General features: G+C 39.8%; 2 protein-coding genes across 2 annotated transcripts; both read right to left on the bottom strand.

The window, feature by feature from the left end:
* Positions 1-5,466: 5,466 nt before the first annotated feature.
* lratd2b (LRAT domain containing 2b) lies at positions 5,467-7,905 on the bottom strand. Its single transcript, XM_051407042.1, has 2 exons — positions 7,712-7,905; positions 5,467-7,388 (listed from the first exon to the last, which is right to left on the bottom strand). The coding sequence occupies exon 2, from the start codon at positions 7,177-7,179 to the stop codon at positions 6,349-6,351; it is 831 nt and encodes a 276-aa protein (XP_051263002.1). The 5' UTR covers positions 7,180-7,388; positions 7,712-7,905; the 3' UTR covers positions 5,467-6,348.
* A 2,851-nt stretch (positions 7,906-10,756) lies between these two features.
* nsmce2 (NSE2 (MMS21) homolog, SMC5-SMC6 complex SUMO ligase) lies at positions 10,757-14,336 on the bottom strand. The gene is made up of 6 exons (XM_051407043.1): positions 13,929-14,336; positions 13,237-13,349; positions 12,966-13,119; positions 11,954-12,045; positions 11,629-11,735; positions 10,757-11,158 (listed from the first exon to the last, which is right to left on the bottom strand). Exons 1-6 carry the CDS (start codon positions 14,041-14,043, stop codon positions 11,047-11,049), a joined length of 693 nt encoding a protein of 230 aa, XP_051263003.1. The 5' UTR covers positions 14,044-14,336; the 3' UTR covers positions 10,757-11,046.
* Positions 14,337-14,383: the final 47 nt, after the last annotated feature.

Raw genomic sequence — 14,383 nt, 5'->3', positions numbered from 1 at the left:
AACTGTCTTCTGGCTGTATATTTATATTGTGACTGTAGTCTTTATCTAGGCTCAGTATTTACGCCACTGCTTCTATTTCTGTGTGGCGAGAAGGAGAGACAGAACTTCTCTAAACCACCTCCAGTTATCTAAAATCTAAGGAAGAATGAGACGTAGTTATCATAAATATCAGATGTGAAAAAGTCTGAGTCACAGACGTCATCATGTGTCAACTTAAACTATTCCAAATAAGAAAAGCAGAAGATAAGCCAGAAGTAAGAAAAAAAACAAAAAAAAAAAACAAGAACGAAAGTTACATCATAATGAGGTGAAAGGTAGTCATACCTTTTTTTTCTAGGGGAAGCTCTGTCCTTGACAACTAAACTGACACAGGAGCAGCAACATGAAATTAAAATTAAAGAAGAGCAAGAATGTTGATAAGCGCTAATTTGATTCCCCGGGTTCTGGGAGGGTTTGAAAAGACAGCCGTGAGGGTGGGCTCTATTAATTGCCAAAAAGAGACTCTCAAGGGATTACGACTTGCTGCTGGGTAAACCACACTCCAGACACAAAACTGACACTTTTCCAAAACTGAGTTTTTTTATGAGTAAAACCTAGTTATTTATTTAGGGATTGTATTAAGGTATACAAATTATACATATATTGGGTGAAGGTATATAAGTATTTTCTTTGACCTCTAAGGCTTTTAGTTAGGGATGCACAGATACTACTTTTATTTTCAGACCAAATACAAGTATTTACATTTGGGTACTTGCCAATATGAAGTAAAGATATGGCTACTTAATAATGCCAGTACCGTTCAACAATGATTTTGAAAATATGTTTTATTTTAATCAGATGTTCCTGTGAAGACTGTAACAAATTAAATGTTGCAATTGTTGTTGTAAAAGTTGCGTAAAATATCTCACGCTGCTGTAAAGTCCTGTCGGGTGTGGTATCGGAGTTTTATGTTTACCAGTACGTAAGTAAGTATATAAGCACAGTATTGGACCTGGTTCTGGTATTGGTGCATCCCTACTTTTAGTGTAACAAGCTAAATTCTCTTTAAAGTAGTTAAATACTAAAAGGAAGAACAAAGAAAAAAATTAATAAAATTCAGTGAGATTGTATGGCATACAAACTATATAATTGTCATAATTGGACTAGCTAAAATTAGGATGCAATTTATAACCTCTGGTAACCCGCACGATAGTTGAAGATGCAGGGCAGGGTTTTCTGTGATGATGAATGTTGATAGCTACTGAATCAGCCTGCCATAAATAATTGAAGTGACAAACAGGTCAGAGTGCTTGAAGGCAACAATTCCCAGTCACATCTCAGTTCAAGTACTTTGAGGCTTTAATAACCACTGTGATTTCTGTTCCCTCTCTCTCAGGTCATAACTCCAGCCTACTATCCCTCTCTTTCTTTCTTTTATTCAGTCATTCATCCACTATCCCAAATAAATGGGGTCAGTTTATTGAAGTTTTCCTCGGGCCCTTTCCTGTTGTCTCACTCCGCTTATGTAAACCAGACAGCCCCGGCTGACCGGACACGACAGCTCAAACTAAGTACAATAGGGCCTGATTCCATTCTGACAAGCTCCTCATCATCGTCTGTCATCTAAAAATGTAAACTCTTCCTCTAGACGCGACGATCAAATCAAAAATATTCTTATCATCTTACAAAGCTTCACTCTCACATGACGTCTTGTATCTTCACCAAGCCTGACTTGCTACATTGGTATTCTTGTTTCCTTGTTATTTCCTTTGAACTATCATGATGTCTTTGAACTGATCATTTCTGAGCACAGCAATTCCCCAGTACTGGCTTTAAACGGTGGCTTTACCTTCACAGCCTACTGCTCAGTCCTACAAACCACATTTGTCAAGGAAAGTGAAAGAAAGCACAAAAGGAAGGAAGGCAACATTGGTTGCCTGTCTATATGTGTGGAAGCATACAAACTAAATTCAATAGTTGTGCAGTGTAAAAGCAGCAGGAAAGGCACAAACAGAGTAAAACTAGGCTATGGGAATGTTGCTATAAAAAAAGAGAGCATCCTTCCACGGAACTGCGAGGGAATGGACTTTGCCATTGTGTGTCTGAAAAAACAAACGGTCATCCCACGTCGGGACAAGAAAGAATAACAGTGCAGCGCCAGTCTGAAACGAACAGTAAACACAGTCCAGTCCAAGTCAAACTGGTGGGAGTCTTGTATAAATTATTAACCCAATATAGGTAGGTGGGGCTTGAAGTTTCAGTGAAATGTGAAAGAAAACTTGTGTGAGTTGCAGCACTGTGGATCAATACGTGTTAATGAATGCAGTGTAGTTAATTTGAGAGGTACATTTTGGAGTTTCATTATGCTCTCCAAACGCAAGCATAAACATGATTCAGGTGAGTGGGCAGTTAAAATAGCCTGACAAACAAAACCCCACAGTACTTTGTCCCTGTCTATAGCAGATGGTTTTATAGGTGAGGAAACAATTTTATTTTATTTTTTAACAGTTGACTGTTTACATGACCTGAAAGTGGCCTGGTTCTCAAAGAGTATAAGACTCTACTGCTCACAAATTGAAACATTCAACATGGCAATGCTAATCAAAGGTTGGTGTAATCTTAGTCATCTGCTTTATAATCTTATCACACAAGCACACTCTCTTTCCCAACAGCCATTCATAAATCCCATTCTTTACTGGTTAAAGAGGAATCTTATCTATTGGCAAAAACAGTTCAGTAGCATAAAATAGGAAAAAAAAACCCTGAGGTGAGATTCATGTTCTAAATAGTCAAGCACATAACCTGAAATTGTCAAATGTCCTCAAACTATCCATCTTTAAGCTACACAGTGTTTGTCCCACATGGATAACGATCTCGCAGTGGCTTTAGGCCACATCTAAAATACCCTCCCACTTCCTGCAGGCCTGTCAGATAGAATCTCCTCAAGTACACTCCTCTAAACTTCAGACATGTTTGCGTGTGGGTGGAAGTTTTTGGAGATAATGACAATTTGTAAACATGATTTGAGCTCTGGCTTGTCCCCAACTTCTGTAATGTTGCCAGTTTTGCCTGAGGGGTGTGGGCTTTCCTCCAATCCTCCAAAGGAAACACGACAGACTCACTGGCCAAAAGGCTGACATGAGTGAGCCAATGTGTCAAACCAAAAGCTTCCCCATGGTTTCACACTTTCCATATCATGCTTAAAGATGGCTTTGAAACAGATCACTCTCACTTGTCACATCTAAACAAGTTTGGTTACTGATCGAACTGGTGGCCCATTTCTGAAGTTATTTGTGCTCAATTAGGGGATGCACAATGGTTTGTGTTTCTTGGACTATTGGGCTGAATGGGAAATTTGTGCAGTTTCTGTGTAGACAAGATAATGTAAATATACCCTGAGGAGTTTTTAACACTATAATTGCTATGAAGCTATGTTTTTATGAGTGGGAAAAGAGTATTGCATCAAGAAAGGGAGTGAAAAAGAAGACTGCAAGCTAGTAAAGGTGTATATGAACATGTAAAAATGTAAAGATAATCTTCAGACATGTACTAAGACATGTATACAAATAGTTTGCTTGTTTTTTTTATGTTTTCCTTGACTTTCACATGATTTGGGATGTCACAAATCAGATTTTTAATGAGCACAGAGAAACTTTCAGCTTTCAGCAGATGCATCTGAAAACATCCTTATAGACTATAAGTTATAGTGTCAAACTCTACACCACTGTGCACACTGAAGCTCAAACATCTAACAAATAAAACACATTGTGAGTGAAGGGGGACTTTAAATATTAGTTTTGGAAATTTTGTATTCAAAATGCTTGCTAGATCTCAAGGATACATCCTATGTGTTTTGGTGAATATGAACAGACACTTTGTTCGTACAAGAAAACTTTACAGGGTGGCTTTGAAATTTCACTAACAAACAAACCGCACAATAAAATGGTACTCAAATTTATATTAATTCAGCTGACAGCTTGATGGCTTCTTCATAGCAGTAGTAGTGCATCGTATACAATATGTATGCAGAGGCCACAGCACACCCACAAACTTGTGGAGAGAAAATCTAATTGAATGAAATATATGACATAAGTATAATTCCATTTCAGCTTTGTCACACATGATGAAAAATGTGAGTTAATATTCACAAGTACACAACTCTACTGGCGGATGCTTTAACATTGTGTGCTTCACCCAATGCTGCATTCTGTTGGGGCTTTAAAAAAAAAAGAGTGATTATCATAAATATGCATCACATACAAAAACACACACACACACACACACAATTTATATTTCATCACTGTGTTAAACCACAGAGGAATGAAGAAAATGCTAATGTGTCCGGTAGCTTTCTTATTTGGTACCAGTGCTGTTGATGATCCTGCTTTGGGTCCAGTGGGACCTTACCTGCAGCAAAATGAGTACAGCATTATCTCCATGCAAATATTACCAGAGGAAAACAAACAGGAAAAGTAACTCATCTACTGACTGGCTATGAAGGAGTCATCATCTTCCTCTGAAACAGGAAAAAACAAGATGTCTCACAGTTCAAAACAAGCTCAGAGCCAACCTGCTGTAATTTCTGTTGCAGCCTCTGTATGTGCATGAACTGTAAAATGTTTCACTGGCTTTTATTGTTAAGACATAGGCATTCTAATATTATAGGTATAGCTCAATTTATGCATCCATTTCCTGTTCTAACCTGATATACAATTTGCTTTTATGGCCTTTTTCTCCATCACAATTTCAAGCTTATCAATTTATGTGAACTGGAATGTTATAACATATGTATATTATCCTTTCTCATACTGTATATTTATAGAAACTGAAAGGGAATGAGATTTGGCTGAGTTCAAATTTAGCCTAATTGTGGCTGCACACAAACAAAACTGCACCTTTTCTTGAAATTGAATGAATGCTGTAATTCCAGCGGAAGGAAGGAAAGCCAAATATGAATGAAGAACATTCTTAGCCTGTGGCTAAACTTTCAAAAAATGACTTATCTTCAGTCAGCAGAGGTGTAAACAAAGCAAAATGTCCAGCACGGTTGGAACACAACTTAACACAAGCTAACAAGGCTGATGTGCTTTAAGTGGTTTTGGGGAGCTGCTGCTCTGAAGCAAACATTTCGATCAAAACAGGCAGCATTAGCAGTTTTAACTGTAGGACAGCCAACACTCTTCATCAGACAACAAAATAAAGCAGAAAAGATCTTTAGTTGAACAGGTAGAGCCGTGGCTCCTCGGGGTGAGAACTGGGATTGTGATGGAGATGGTGTAGTTGCTTTCCAATAGTTTTGTGCAGTGCAAAACAATGCTGGTGTTTATAGCGCTGAGAATGCAGAGTTTGGTTAGAATAAATAAGTAAGCTCTTCTACTTTTCCTGAGATTCATGGTTTTCAATTATTGATTAGCATTGTACCAACAGTGCAATAAATCATTTAAAGGTCAGTCACAATCTTCACCTTCACTAAAAAGAAAAAATAAATCTTGTTCAAATATATATTTATTTCCTTATTCCTTCATACAAACATCTTTTTTTTTTCTCCAAAAAAATAAACTGTTGGAACAGATGAATCAATACAAGTGCACTGTCCCTGTAGCTGTGCACAGCGTCCACAAGGTAGGTAAAGAGTGGGTAAAGCTGTGTGATGATTGGATATAAAGCAATAGAAGGGGGTCCTCAAGGTTGACACACGGTAATAAAAACAAATAGTTGTCTCTCTTCCCACTCTGTATTGATCTCCAGCACCTGAGCTGTAAAGGAGCAAGCGCTTTCAGTCAGGTAGAAGTACACTGGAGAGGTTTTGCTCCTGTGTGCAAAGATTCATTGGATTAGAAAGATAATTATGGGCAATTAAATTCTGACTTCATCCCCAAATGATTAGACTGCAGGTGCAGCGCCTGATGCAAATGTATCCATCATAACAAGTCACTTCATCTTGGTTTGAGGGTGCAAAATCTCACTTTTCTTAGAAGGAGAGAGGAAATTTGGCTGTGAGCAATTTTAACTTGGTTCCGATGCAAATCAACTTGTGGGAATTTTGTTTTGACCCTTGTGATCTGCTTTACTAATGCACTTGAGAATTATACAAGTGTCACCTGCAACCCTCAGGGCTTTCCCTCTCATTCTGGAGGGGGGAAAAGGAAAAAGATTCAGGATGAATTTAAACTCCCTCTGAAGATTCACTTTTGTTTGCAGTATGGCACATGCACCCAAGCCCACAGACAAAGCTCCTACTGGTTGACTGGAGGGATAAATGCTGCCCCCGACAACGCACATGCTTCGTTATTAAGCATGAAAAGTGGACATTTGCAACTGAACATCTCCTTTAACCTAAAGCTCTAGTCCTCATCCCTGAATCCACTATCAGTTGACAAAATGCTCCTCTTTGATTTCATGTGTTGCGTTCAGGTGGTTGGCCAGCTCTTGCATCACAGCATCTTTGCCAATCTGATCGTTCCTCCTCTTTTCCATGATCACGTCCTCCAGGCTCTGAAACTCCAGGACGTGACTCTTCTTCTCTGAAAAGAGTAATTTTAACCTGTAAGGCTGCTTTCCTATCCTTATCTCCCCTCCGATTTTGAACTCCCGTTTTCCAAAGCGGCACCAGGCGGCAAAACACTCCGAGTTTCTCCAGTACAGCTCCCTGTCTCTCGACCCAACATGGTCCAGGGCGTTGCGCACGATCACCTCGGGCGGGAGCGCACGGTACCTGTAGAGGCCGTTCACTATCCTGCCTTTTTTGCCCTGGCTCACATCGGTCAGAAAGTTGTTCTTTATCTCAGCCCTGTGCAAGTGAACCACCTGGAAGTCCCCGACGTAAACAGCCCAGTGTGGATACTGTCCAGTGGCCACAAACTCCAGCAGGTCTCCTGGTCTGCACTTGTTCAGGAGACTTTCCGCAGAGTGCGTCGCGGTTCCGCTGTTTCTCTCGTACACGCACTCCTCTCGGTAGTAAATCGCGCACTCCAGCTCGTCCTGGGGGTCGAAAGGCTTCTCCTCATGGTTCACCGCGCGGTTGACCGATGAAAAGTGGTCCAAACGGTCGTCGTGGTCGTCATCGTCGCCGTCGTCGTTGGAGAAAATGTAAGAGACGCCGATCCGCGGTCCGTCGTCGTCCGGATCGAACCCATTTGGGTCCGACGTTGGCACCTCTGCGTAATTTAAATGCGTTAGTTTCTCCACCTGGTTCCCCATAAAGGTGAAAGGTGGATGAAGGGGGGACAAAGCCGAGCACACAAACAGGATCCACCTGTTCTTGGCGCACTCACTTCACCGGGGGAGGAGAGACGGAAGGAGGCGCCGGGCTGTTCGGTGTCTTAACTAAATCCAAAGCGGTAAAGACGGGCACCAATAATCCATGTCCGGCTGTATATATCCTCCAGATGAACACCAACTGCGCCCACCTGAACACAAACAAACAGGACAGTAGCTTAAACAACGACTTTAGCGCACATTGCAACACCCATCTGCAAGTCAAACTATTACGCGTAGTCTACATTCCCAACAGGTGTGACCTGACACACCTGTTGGTTCACAGTTTCCACGATACTCTCCAATATAACTACAGCTGTCTCTACTTTCCATACCACCTCCGTAGGCTATTGTACCACACAACGAACACTTCTGCTGTCATGTTAGTCTTTCTCAGAATCAGCCCGGTTCATTTCCTTCAGGTCAGTCCACAGTGTAAAAAAAAAAAAACTCTGTGGACAGCAGACGGACTCACCTGCAGTTCGGCTCCCGACAGCAGCTCTTCCTCACACGCTCCTGCTGTCACATCGGTGAAGTAAACAGTTTGAAACCTGCGCTGGCCGCCGCTCCTTCCTGTCTGGTAGGTAAGGCTGGTGCGTGGTTAGCTCGGCTCTACAGACCGTCTGTAGTATGAAGCGCAGAGGTTGTTGCAGCGAAACTCAGCCAGGATCTAGTGACTGCTGGGAGGTGTTGTCTTTTAAAGCGATAGTGCGCCTTTTGCCCTCATTTACATATCCTGTCTACTCTTTACTTCCAATAAGTATAAAAAAACATCTCGGTGAGATGTTTCCACTGCTGTTTGATTTGCATTAGAGATTCTTTTAAGAGGTTTGTTTAATTATTTTTAGGTTGTTTATTCAGCTGAAACAATGAATACTTAAATTAAATCAATACAGTTTTCTGCATTTTAAATGTTGAATAAACATATAATAATGTGGAGATATAGAATGTTTTAGGGATACTTTTTCTTTCCTTAAAACACATAAATATAGCCTAATATTAAGGCCACTGACCACACACACACTTAAGCCCATATGTGCTCAATACAGGGATTTTTCAAATGGAGGGGAATGGTCCCAGTGCACACAGTACATCTAGATTATACATCCATATATTTGAATTCACAAAAGGGTTGTAACAGTTTGTTGGGGCAAATTATAAAAACATCACAGCTTCCAGGAACAGAGAGCAGCAGACATGTTCTGTAAAAGGGAAAGAAAGAAAAAGAGTGTAGTCGGTGGTGAGGAGAGATGCATTTATGCAGGCTTTTTGCAGCCCTTACTCATGAAATTCTGTCTTTTGTAATCAACACTGTATAATTACTTTTAGACACAGAATATGTGTGAAATCCTGACTTTTACTTTAGGGTAAATGACAGTAAGCAACTGTGCACAACTGCTCAGTGAACCAGTCAATTATTTCATCATATCCATACTCAGAAAGTTATGCGCTATGATGAAATGAGGTTTAAAAGTGAAATAAGATTATAAAGTAAAATCTCTTTGGCAATTTACATTATCCCTGTACTGTATGTAGGGACTCGTGATGTAATTTGAGGATTAGGATCATAAATGCTTAACTATGGTTTCCTCCATCCTCTCAAGCACAAACTACCCTACAAAAATTGCTTTATTTGATCGAGTCAAATGTTCTGTAAAAGTGAGGGCATACATTTTCATTCAGTTAGTGTCCCATTGAACTCGAGGTTGCGTCATTGTAAACAACCGGACATAACTTTACACAATCAAATCAAAACTGACTTGAGTTATACAGTTCATTCTGTATATTAACTTTGCACTGGATTGTGCCTCCAAATCTCTTGAGCTATACAGATCTCCACATCACTAATGGCAGCTGGGATATCAAAAGAAAGTGATGGGAAGTGTCTCTGAAATGCACTAAATGACAGTAGATGTTTTTCACAGTAGAGATTTGGATTTGCAAGCACAGGTGTTATAATAGCACTAACAATGGTGCTGTTCCACACTGTAGACTGTGACAGTGTGACAGCATGAACAATACTAGGACCCTTTATTATTTATGTCTGTGCTTTTCTTACTGTAACATGTCAAAATGTTAGTGAGTAACATGAAGTATTTTTTTGTTTGTGCACAATTCACAGTACTGTCTTTAAAGTTGTGGTATCACTCGCAGTCTTAAACAACTTAACTATGGTTTAAAGGAAATCCATGACAGCTCCATATGAAAGGGTGTCAACAGCACAAGGAACCAGACTGGTCTTTTTTTTGACGGGAGTGTCAATCTGCTATTACCATCAAAAAGCAGCAGGAGACAAGCACGACACCTGGATCAATCCAGAATTTTGTAGCACCGGTCTCCTTCCTTTTCATCCAGCCTTGGCAATGCACTGCACCAGGAAGTGAGACTGTTCACTTCTAACCAAAGGTAAAATCCTCCTTGGACAAACCAGATATTGAGGCTTACAGTGTCTCAGGCAGCCATTACACCTACTTCTTGGAGCTTTTGAACAGATTAATGTGAATTCCAGATCAAACATAACCAGAAGAAAGCAAACATCTATGGGGAATTGATTTGGGTTTTATTATTTTTTTCTCAGCACTGCATGTCTGTACGATATTGTGATTGAATTCCTGCAGATATTTGAAGCTCTGCATCCTTCCAAAGGAACAGCTTTAATGGCTCTGCCTGTGATACGGTGAATGCAATGCTGTTGCGTTTGTGTGCACACTTTCCACAAATTGAACTATTGTCGGGAAATTACTTGTGACTTAACATGTTGTGCAGTAAACAAGATTAGATGTGCAGAATGGAAATTCAAAACGAAACAGAGTGGAGAAATGAATGAGTCAACATCAGCTGGATCATTTGTTGCCACTTAATATCTTCATTGGTGAAATGCTCTTAGTGCTGTGACGCACTGTTTGGAGGGAAAGCGCAATTAGAGATTTTCACAAATGCCTGATGCAAGGTTATTAAAAGATTAGCTTCACCTTGCTTCATTTCAGCATGCCTTTGTTTGTTTCTCTTTGGAACAAAGACCCTTCACAAGCAGCGAAAACAGGCAGGGAGAGATTTAATCACAAAAGTGCATTCCTGTTTTAAGGAATGGCTCGTTTATTCACATAACTGTTTTAGAGTAAATTCTTTTGCTATCTGCAGTATCTTACTTCACTTCTCTGCAGAAAGTTTTGTTTTTAAAATGGAGGCTCACAGGTCCCAGAAAGATTTCAACATTAAAATATTTAAATTCAGATTGTCTGTAAAGAACATATATATATATATATATATATATGCTCACTAGTCTGAAGCCTAAACTGAGCAGTTCCTGGATTTATGCCAGTACAACTGTAGTAATAATCCTACAGCATACCTGGAGTTTATAATCCACAGATGAAAAGTTCATTCTTCTGTTCTGGCTCTGCAGACTACATGAATCCCGTGTCCTCCTGCAGACACTGCTCTCTTGTGGTTTTGTCAATTTACTGCATCATGTAGACCGCAGCAACATATTTGAGAAATGACTTACCCACAATCCTAATTTAAGGTACAGGTTTGGATGGTTTTAATTCATGAAAAGGTCTGCAGCTTTTATTTACATTCCAACAAGACTGGAGTTCAGGAAAATGCTCCAGCTGGAACACAAACAATTCATCATTTTTAAATTCTAATTTAACTGGATGACAAAGTTTTCCCGAGGTACAAATCACATAAAATAAAAACATAGGTTAACAATTCCAGCACTGATGAAAACAATATTCCTTTGCTGATAAATAACGACCAAGGCATCGGTTTTTTGAGGAATGAGTCTGCCAACAAAAACATGATATATTATGTCCGGTTGGCCTGTCTCTTATGGGCCTGGATCTTTCTCCTCAGCATCTGGTCATGAATCAGGTCTGACTCTTTCACATCTGTGTTCCCACAGCCTACCACAGGACAGCTAGAGGACAGAGGAAGAGAGGGAAACTTAAAGGGTATCAAAACACACAACTATTATATACAACAATATTTGCACAAATGTGAGGAAGTATGTGTTTAAAGCAAATCTTTGCATTGATACTCTTTAAGACAAGTACAACAGCATTTTATCAGTCTTACACTGAATCAGAGTAAGGAAAACCCTCTCGAGTATTACTGCTTTGATTGTGCATGCATGGTGTGTGCACAGTGACCACAGTCGGGACTCAACAATAGACAAGTTTCTTTGACATCCACGTAGACCGGCACTGGGATTTCATCAGTGTTCCTCTAGGGAGCAGCCACATTTAATTTCATCCCAACATCAAAGCAGTACAATAAAGAAAATGTGAATTAAGGCAGACTGCTGGTCCCACGCCAGCCCGTCGAGTTGTTTACTGCTGTAAAACCTGACTCAACTTTCTAACAGCCCTCCAAGGGAGAGTGTCTTACCGGCACTTCTTTTTCTGGCTGTGTTTTGTTTTGATCAGGTTTTGTATGGCTCCTTCATCATAGTGGTGGTTACACTTCTTATTCCTCACCGGGTTCACCATTTCCACCTTGAACACAGACACACAGTGGTGTGTTATATAATGAAACACAATTTAGCTGCTAAAACATCAAATCAAACATTAAAACAAAATCAAAGTTCTTCATGTTTTGCTAATACTGAATTGCCAGAAATTAAGTAGCAATGTATAAAGATGGAAATGTTTTCAAATAAGAAAAAGCACTCAATGACAGCATGAATTATATAAAGTAAGGTAGAGTGGTCTACCTGTGTTAGTGGACAGGTGAAGTTGACTTGGCTCTGTGTAACAGCAATGTCCTCATCGAGCTCCTCCATGTTCTCTGCTGACTCTTGATTAGCTGAAAGAACGACAAACATACAATGTGTGTCCAAATAACTATATAGCAGCAAACACGGCCTTAACATAACACAGTTATGGACATGCACACACCAAAATCGACAACATCTAACACACCCACCCGCAGATAAACCATCTCCCTGTTTTAACCCATGTATAAAGTTGATCTATTGCTACAACAATCAAAGAGTCAAAGGTCATCCTGTGCTTAAGGTATTTAAAAAAAACTCTACATAACGCCTTCTTAAACTCTTCCAGGCGATGATGAGCCCACCTACGGAGTTACAGATTTTAATTTCAGCCTTTAAGAGAGTACAGTCTACGCTTCATAAAGTATCCCTAAATTGGAGCATGAGGAGCTCATTCAGTAGAGAATAAAGATGCCTGATGGGATAAGCCTTCACAGAATATGAAATTATCTAAAATAATCACTTGAGTTCACAAGGTTCGCACTTCAAAATATGTTTTCTCACACAATGAAACTTTGGGAGTGAGTCAGATTGGGAAAATAATATTGGTGCAATGGCAGTTTCACTTATGTTGACAGCACCTAAAAATGTGGCATTATCTGTGAGTGGCTACCTTTTTAATAAGGGGTGTAATAAGGACAACACTTTAAAAGCAGAAAACAAAACAGCTACAGGGTGGCCGACATAATTATTCAACAGTAAATTCTGCAAACTCTAGTGTGCTTGTTTGAAATTAAGCTAATTATCCCCCAAAAAAATAAATATGCATCACAAAATTTGTCTCTGTCCTTGTCTGAGAAGATCTCCTGTTATTATCAAAGTGTAATATAACATATATATATATACACACACACACACACATATACATATATATAATATATAATATATATATTGTCCTGAATACATTGCAATCAGTGCATGAATTCAAACTATGTCTGTGCACAGGCATTACCTTGGTTGAGAGAGTTACTGATGGTGTCCTTGAAGGCCACTACTTTCTGGTGATTCTGCAGCTCAGCGTCAGAGATTCTCGATATTCTCTCTGTGAACTGCTCCTTCACTCTGGCAGACAGGCTGAACATGGCCTCTGGCTGCTGTGTAGTAACCTACAGAAAATGAAGTAGGTTAGGTTATTTCCCTCTTCTTTTACAATTACAGTCAACTGCTTTCCCCGACATTTAAACTTTTGACTTGCCACTCCAGAAAAATCAGGCTGTTCTCACCTCTCCTGTGACTTGTTGCACAACGTCAACAAAGTAGTTAATCTCCCTGTCCAGCTTGGCACACTCCAGAATCATAGCCTCCATCTCTTTGATGCCAGGGTTCATATCTTTATCTGTAACACAGCAGCACACACAGTGATGGGGGAAGTAGTCAGATACTCCATTACATGTAAAAGCAGACAAAAGCTGGCTTGTGTAAAATAAAAACTGAAATATTACAAATGTATCAACAGTACTGACACAGATTGACCCTTGGAAGCATTATATTACCTTGATGATTCATTAGCATTGATGCAGCTGTAGTTAATGTTGTAGTTGTTTCAGGTGGAGCTCATTTAACTACTTTTTAAACTGCTGGGTCGTTTAATCTACACCAATGCATCATATTTATAAACTTATTATAGAGTTTGATAAAGATAAATTACAGCTATAGCTGCCATATAAAGGTAGTGGTGTATAAGGTGCAGTAACTCCCTAGTGGAGTTTTAACGTCAGTATAAAGTATCGATAGTAAGTATACTAATGTTAGCTAATGTAAAAATATACTTATTTACTTCCCAGCACTTTGAAAACACTTATATCCCTGGTTATTATGTGACGTTAAGTGAGACCCAAACATTAAAGCAGGGGTTTAAAGGAAACCAGTACAACCAGTGAGAGTATTCAGCATACTGGGAGCTTCTGATAGTTACCCTGCGTTTCCGCCAGGTCCATAGCCACATCTGTCACTATATCCATTCCCGTCCCGATGTCTGCCTGACACGACTTCAGGCTCGACAGTGTCCCGTGAACGGCGCTAAGAGACATTACTACAGATATCCTTGAACCTGTGAGAGCCCGCACACAACACACATCACCTACAGATCAGCTAACTGACGCTACGTTCACGTTAGCCTAGCTTTCTGACGTTACCTGCTACAGGTCTGGTTAGCTTAGCTAAGCTAACGTGCTACCGTATGAATATGAAGTAGCAGTGTCTTCATCGGTGTGTGTTTTTGTTAATGTTAGTGAGAAGTAAACAACAAAAAGTAAAGTTAAAGTAAACAAATCACGCGCGAAAAATAAGTACAACTACGGATATGGTTATGGTCTGACTTCCGTTTTTGTTTTGTTTTTCAAAGTAAAAGCTTTGACCAAAAGAGCTAAA

This window comes from Dicentrarchus labrax, unplaced genomic scaffold (genome assembly GCF_905237075.1).
Source record: "Dicentrarchus labrax unplaced genomic scaffold, dlabrax2021, whole genome shotgun sequence".
Taxonomy (NCBI): domain Eukaryota; kingdom Metazoa; phylum Chordata; class Actinopteri; family Moronidae; genus Dicentrarchus; species Dicentrarchus labrax.
This window is presented reverse-complemented; position numbering and strand designations above follow the sequence as displayed.